General features: G+C 35.1%; 2 protein-coding genes across 2 annotated transcripts; one reads left to right on the forward strand and one right to left on the reverse strand.

The window, feature by feature from the left end:
• Positions 1 to 410: 410 nt before the first annotated feature.
• LOC18050454 (APO protein 4, mitochondrial) lies at positions 411 to 2,150 on the reverse strand. The gene is made up of 2 exons (XM_006447457.2): positions 1,687 to 2,150; positions 411 to 1,451 (listed from the first exon to the last, which is right to left on the reverse strand). The coding sequence occupies exons 1-2, from the start codon at positions 1,929 to 1,931 to the stop codon at positions 716 to 718; spliced, it is 981 nt and encodes a 326-aa protein (XP_006447520.1). The 5' UTR covers positions 1,932 to 2,150; the 3' UTR covers positions 411 to 715.
• Positions 2,151 to 3,616: 1,466 nt separating this feature from the next.
• On the forward strand, positions 3,617 to 5,691 carry LOC18050455 (protein translation factor SUI1 homolog). The gene is made up of 5 exons (XM_006447458.2): positions 3,617 to 3,856; positions 4,567 to 4,679; positions 4,821 to 5,026; positions 5,200 to 5,253; positions 5,370 to 5,691. The coding sequence occupies exons 2-5, from the start codon at positions 4,643 to 4,645 to the stop codon at positions 5,412 to 5,414; spliced, it is 342 nt and encodes a 113-aa protein (XP_006447521.1). The 5' UTR covers positions 3,617 to 3,856; positions 4,567 to 4,642; the 3' UTR covers positions 5,415 to 5,691.
• Positions 5,692 to 6,814: the final 1,123 nt, after the last annotated feature.

A 6,814-nucleotide genomic window follows, 5' to 3' on the forward strand; every position in this document is an offset into this window, starting at 1 on the left:
AAACTACTAGTCTCAATAATTGTCTGATTGTAAATATCAATTATGGTATCATATAATATAAGTTGTAATCTTATCAATAGTTTCATGTAATTCAAAAAAAAAAAAAAATCATTCAAGGGCACAGATGACAGGTCACAATTGCAGGGAAAAACTTTGCAGAATATGTACTGATACTGTATATGGCTAAACTAAATGCATTCACCATTTTTACTGTAGAAACAGAAGTATTGCCTGGATTGACATTATAAAACTGCTGTTAAAGCAATTGCAATTACACTGAGGCGACTGAAAATCACTACCTTAATGGTGAACTTAGAAAAACAAATTAATGCAGCATCCAATCATAAATGTGCACTTGTCTATGAACTTGAATCTTACAGAAAGAGCAAGTTATCAAGGATCTTAACCCGTTGGCTAAGGGCAGCGTTGATGCTGCTTCATTAAAAAATTTATCAACTAAAATGTATACATAAAGTCAGTGTCTCCTACTGATTCATGCTTGAATGAATATATTCAGCTACAAGAACATTAAATTTACTAACAAAATTCTAGCTGGAAGCATATAGATCTGTGCAGACTGCAGAGGCATACCTGATGAACTACCAGAGCTTGGAAGTAAATAAAATCTTGGCTAATAGAAATGGTTTTGTTACAGATCTAAGCCTTAAATGCATCACAATTCAAACCTATCTAACAATGTAACTTGCAGATGTCCTCAATGCTCAGAGCCAACAGGTTCTGATCGACCTAGAACTTTGATCATTGTAAAATACTTGGTTGGAGGGACAACACCAGCCTTTGTGCACAAATCCACTACTGCTGGTGCATGCCCATAATAACCCCGTCCTTCATCCAAAAGCACAGGAGGGTCCTGAGGGCGTCGATGCCAAACAATCTTTGGAGGTACCAAATCATCTACCCCAGCCTTCTTCCAAAAGTGGGTTCCTCGCCAGCTCTCATATTTAAACACTCCACAAAGCCGAGCCTTATGCCCAGATGGCCCAACATGAACTTCTGAACAATGCTCACAAACTTTTACTGGATAAACTAATGTCAATCTTTGAACACCCGATCTGAGGGTCTCCCATGCTTTCAAAGTTCCATTAGCTATCACTGTCAGGTCCTCAGGTGACAAAGACTCAACTCCATGAACACCACCAACAATACCATCAGAATTCCGAGTGTTGAGATGCAGATCTTGATCAGTCGGATCAGCACCAGCCTGCCAGCATAGCTCAACAACAGCAGGAACACGCTCAAAGTCAAATCTTTGGTTATGTTCAATCACAGGTTGAAACATTTTACGCAAGTGAAATGCTTCCACAGGGACAAGTATATCATCCAAACTACCACTAATCCATTCATGAACTCGATTCTTAGCTCTGCGCCTAAACCCACGACAAGTTTGAATTAAATGACCTTTCTCCCCAATAAACACTTCAGGGCAAAACCTGCATCAAAACAATTTCAAACTTTACAATAAAAACAGTTCTTTATTCTAGAAGATATACACAACTTATGCTCAGCCAAGGTGGAAAACCAAAGACCATTTCCATAAATTTTCTTTCAAATAACACAGTCCAAATCTCCAATGCATTTATATGTAGCGTAGATGAAATTCAATGGTATCACAATATTCTGTTGTGTTTTCATAATTAATCTGTGAAGTGAAGCTAATAGACTTACTTACAGGCCTGGACTGGGAAAACTTTAATTAGCGTGGAGACGCCTCGGATCAACAGAGCTCTGGCTTTAAGAACTTCACGAGCTACAGGAACCATGTCGCGAATCGGATAATCCTTCGCTCGGTTTTCGATTCTTTTCATAATCATTGGCCTCAGTTTCTTCAAGTCAAATTTCGAACTGTAAAATCTCTGCCCGTTTGATAACTCTCCCCAAAAATCTACCCATAGTTTCCTCCTCAAGGCCATCAAAATATTAAAGCTCTGTATTGAAATATAAACAGACCTCTGAGAACTTACATCAAACACTTCATGAGCATCAAAACATTTATCAAACGTGAAAACCCCCGTCAATTCGAGCAATGATCCTAAATCGGAGAAGCTCAAAGAAGAGAATTAAAAGTGAGGGTATTTTAGGGTTTCGACAAAATGATGAGAGAGCAGACCGCAGAGAGAGACATTTGGTGATATTTTTGCTAATCAAGGTGTCACAGCTAACCATTCAAAATTCAAGGGACAATATTGTAATTAATGGTCCGCGTACGAGGAGTACTTCGTAAAACCACTTTTAAATTTTAATCCCATTTTTTTACCTAGAGAAGATAGAAGAGAACCAAAGATGGCCAATGGGCCGGGCGGCACGTGGCACGGCACGGCACGAGCACGTTTCGGTGAGGCACGAGGCACAGTACGGCACGCACGTGGGCCGTGCCGGGCTTAGAATTTTAGGTACGCGGGCCTTAAAGCACGGCACGATAAGAGATGGGCCAAAGCACGGCACGCGAAAAAGTACGTAATAAGCACGGTTTATTAGTAGGCTAGCACGCGGCCCGTGAGCCATTAATAGCACGTGGGCCAAAATATATCTAAGTAAATTTTTTTAACAAAAAGTAAATATAAAATGTTATGAAATTAAAGTACAATATCTTGAAATTAAATGTTTTAATATATTTTTTAGCATAGACTTTTAAAAATTAATTTAAATCATTAAATCTTAGTTTAAATAAATATTCTAATCTTTTATGTTTATAATTTATTAAATGAATAAGTAAATATCATGATTTTAATAAATAAAATTATAAATATCATAATTTTATTTATGATATTTATTAAATGAATAATGTTATTTAATTTTATTTATGATATTTATTTAATTATTTATTTACGTTTATAATTTATTAAATGAATAAGTAAATAAGTAAATATCATGATTTTAATAAATAAGATTATAAATATCATAAATTTATATATTATAAATAAAAAATAATTTTTTTTACAAAATTAATAATAAAATATTTTTCATATTAATATTAAATCATAACTTAATTAATATTTAATAGAGATATGTTTCATTTGTGAATGAAATATTTTTCATTTTATATATAAGAAAAATGTTAATTGCTCTCTTAATAAAAATTAATATGATTATGATTTTGAATATTATTATTATTATTATGTTGGTGGGCTTAAAAAAGCACGTCAGGCACGTGAACTTGAATAAAGCACGTTAGACACGTGGATTTTTTTAAACACGCAAAAAAAAAAAAATTAATGGACTTTTTTTGGACACGGCCCACAGCACGAGAAGGCTCGTGCCGTGGACCGTGCCGGACTCAACTGAAAAAAATATGGGCACGGCACGACACGACACAACCCACCAAATTGCACCAATTATCGGCCCACAAGTCCTTATGGGCCGATAATTGGTGCCGGCACGGCCATTGGCCATAGTTAAAGAGAACAATGAATCTTACAAAAAACGGCATAAGGAAATGACGCGTGGGGCCCACCCGTAGAGAAACCGAAAGGAAAGCGTAGATAATACGCGCGGTAAAGTAAAGAATCATATTCCTACCAATCCCGAAAGCAGGAGCACGTGAGAGGAGATCTAAGACGTCCCGTTGAGCGGTCATTGAAATCAGAACCGTAGAAGCACCCAAAAGGGGGAACCGACTTGAAGGTACGTACGATTATAACGCAAAGCGTCTAACATAAACAAACACCAAGGCAAACCGCAAACGGGGTTGTGTGGTCAAGAGAAGCCCGTCTGCACTTATATAACGACCTTATAACCCAAACACAGTCCTTATCTCTGTCTCTCTCTCTCTCTCTCTCTCTGGCTTCTCTTGTTTCCGCTCTCGTAAGGCAGTTTGATTCGCAATCTTCCTCTTAAGGTAACAATCGATCTTCACCTCGTGATTTTATGTTATTTATCAATTAATCTTTGGTTATTATTATTATTATTGTTATTATCTGGGTAGGTAAACGAATCTGAGTTCTCTTCGGTTGCTTGATGTGTTTTCTTTTGAGCAAAATTTTTATTTTATTCGATCGGATTATTGATTGTGCCGAATCTTGGTAGTTGCCCTAACCTAGGGTTTTTGGATTGTGTGTAGGATCAATTCTGAATGATCATGTTTTTATTTGGTATGAGCTTGTGTGTATATATGGTCATTTTTGCTTATGATCAGTTCTATTTTGGTGTCTGCATGTGTGTGTATACATGTTGGTGTCCGTGTTTGGTTCTCTTTGAATATTTGGGTGAGGAATGATTAGGGCTTTTTGAATCTCATGTGTATGTAGATTAATCGGGTTAAAAAGTACAATAGTTCATTGGCTGATAGAAGTCAGGGCACTGAACATAATTTAAGATGATCATCGAGTGGGTATTATCGATTGGGTACTTGCAATTAATCTGCTGAGAAGAGTAGTAACCAAAGACGATCATCTATGTATATAGCATGTGATATTTGATTGCTAGTAGCTTAAATGTGTTTTCTAATAATTTAGAGTAGTTAGGAAATTCATGGACTGTTGCGGTTAAGATTTCACTCGTTATTGTTTTGAACTTTGTCTGATAGTTTCTTCCTATCCTCTCTTCCAGCTAAGAGCAATTTAAGTGAATTGAAGCCAATTTCTCGCTGGTTACGGACTCTTTGACACTCCAACAACCAAGTTTCATGTCTGAATTTGACACCCAGATTCCATCTGCCTTTGGTATGTAATGTTTACCGTCTTTAGAATGGTTTGGTGATATCTGTGACTGCCAGAGTTTCTCGATTCGATCATCCAGGAGAGTAGCATGTGTTTCTGATGAGTATCGGTTTGTGTGTTTCGGTTTGTTTTGTTGTACGGCAGATCCCTTTGCTGAGGCAAATGCTGAGGACTCAGGTGCTGGTTCAAAAGATTATGTGCATATTCGCGTGCAGCAACGTAATGGGAGGAAAAGCCTGACAACTGTGCAAGGGTTGAAGAAAGAATTCAGCTACAACAAGATTCTCAAGGACCTCAAGAAAGAGTTCTGCTGTAATGGTACTGTTGTACAGGACCCTGAGTTAGGCCAGGTTTGCCTCCTGACCCTTCACTTGATGACTTTAAGATGGTTTATTGTCTTTTTCTCAATGCTCTTTATTAGGAGATGTTAACAATTTTTGTAATTTGCATGCTGCATTAGACAAATATCTGTTTTTTGGGAAATAGCGGCAAAGTCTTATGTAATGAATCCTCTTGTGTTCAGGTCATACAGCTTCAGGGTGACCAGAGGAAGAATGTGTCCACCTTCCTCGTTCAGGTAAACCAATGTTTTCATTAAGCAGTTATTATGTAGAAGGTATATTTGCAGGAGCCTTTATTCAATCATTCTTCTTCTTATTATTTTTTTTTTCCCCCAAATCTTTGATTGAACAGGCTGGTATTGTGAAGAAGGAATTCATCAAGATTCATGGTTTCTAAATAGTGGGAGCCAAGTTGCTATATGTTGTTTATCCATCTCCAACTATTGGTAGCAAGAAGTATATGATCTATATATTAATTTATTATTGACTGTTGTGTTATGTAACGCTGTCCAAACAAAAAGTTTGATGCAAGCTTGCTTGTGCGTTTAAACTTTTTAGTTTGTAGTAGTGTTCTTTTGTTTGGGAATATTATGGTTTCTTCCAAGACTTATTTTAAGCAAAATAAAATGTATTCCTGCTTTCAATTCATATGAATAGTTGTTTGTTTCCGCCCTCCTTTAAGTTGCTGGTGAAGTTAATTTCTATATTTGAGCAGGTGAAAAAATTACTGTTAGCCAAAATCATGGAATACTGTCATACAGGAAGCAACAGAACCAGTGTAAACTGCTTTGTGTTTTTAGTTCCCAATCAAATGCTCATGATAAAATTATATTTAGAACATGATGGGTACTCTTGTTTGATAAAATTATATTTAGAACATGATGGGTACTCTTGTTTGATAAAATTATATTTAGAACATGATGGGTACTCTTGTTTTGTAATGGTTCTTGATGTCAGGGATTTGAGGCCCTTGTGCTGATGAGCTTGTTTCCTAATTGTGGGTTCTTGAAGTATTACTGTGGGTAACATGTAAATGGGGCAAGCAGATACCCTTATGACAGTAACTAAGTTATTGAGAGTTTCCACCAATGAGAGTAACTACATGTCGTTCTGGTTAAACCCTACAACTAAGTACTTTTGAGCGCTGTTTCTCTCTTTTCTTTGGTTGTTTGGATTCTAAAATTTTTCTTCACACTAATTTTAATAAAAATATGCATTACAAAAATACTCAGAATGTGAAGTATTATAAACATACTCATTATTCAATTTATAATTTTCATATTTTAAACTCTAAAATTTTTATTGCCAACATCTTAATTAATATTTTGATAAATAATAAAAAAATAATTTTAAGAAAAATTTTGACTACAAAATATGGGTAATACTTTTTATTTTCAAAAAATAAAATAAAACCTAAGCATTGTTTAAAAAAAATTGTCTTTTTTTTGGGGGGGGATTTGGCCATTCTTCTTCATCTTCTTAGTCTCTTCATCCTCTTCATCTCTTACCCTTTCTTTCTTTCTTTGTTTTTTTGGAGTATTTATGGAATGTTTTCTATTATTCTGTTATTTTTGGTGCAAAATTCAATATTGACAAAAAAAAATAATAACTAAAATTATGTTAAAAAATTTATTTACAACTTGATTTAATTATATTATTGTAAATATATGTTAAATTTCTTTAAAATAATGTGTTGAATAGTCTTATTAGTGTTTTAAGTAAATAAAACTTACATAGTTGACGTAAGGATATTTTTAAAATTTTAAAGAGTGTACAAAATAAAAGTCAAAATAATAT

This window comes from Citrus clementina, unplaced genomic scaffold (assembly GCF_000493195.1).
Source record: "Citrus clementina cultivar Clemenules unplaced genomic scaffold, Citrus_clementina_v1.0 scaffold_2, whole genome shotgun sequence".
Taxonomy (NCBI): Eukaryota; Viridiplantae; Streptophyta; class Magnoliopsida; order Sapindales; family Rutaceae; genus Citrus; species Citrus x clementina.

Bases quoted from the DNA above. Each gene is read 5' to 3' on its own strand.
- LOC18050454 (XM_006447457.2), bottom strand. From the start codon at position 1,931: ATGGCCTTGAGGAGGAAACTATGGGTAGATTTTTGGGGAGAGTTATCA. The intron at 1,452-1,686 runs GTAAGTCTATTA...GTTTTGATGCAG, and splicing joins TTCCCAGTCCAGGCCTGTAA to GTTTTGCCCTGAAGTGTTTA.
- LOC18050455 (XM_006447458.2), top strand. From the start codon at position 4,643: ATGTCTGAATTTGACACCCAGATTCCATCTGCCTTTG. The intron at 5,027-5,199 runs GTTTGCCTCCTG...TCTTGTGTTCAG, and splicing joins AGGACCCTGAGTTAGGCCAG to GTCATACAGCTTCAGGGTGA. The intron at 5,254-5,369 runs GTAAACCAATGT...TTGATTGAACAG, and splicing joins TGTCCACCTTCCTCGTTCAG to GCTGGTATTGTGAAGAAGGA.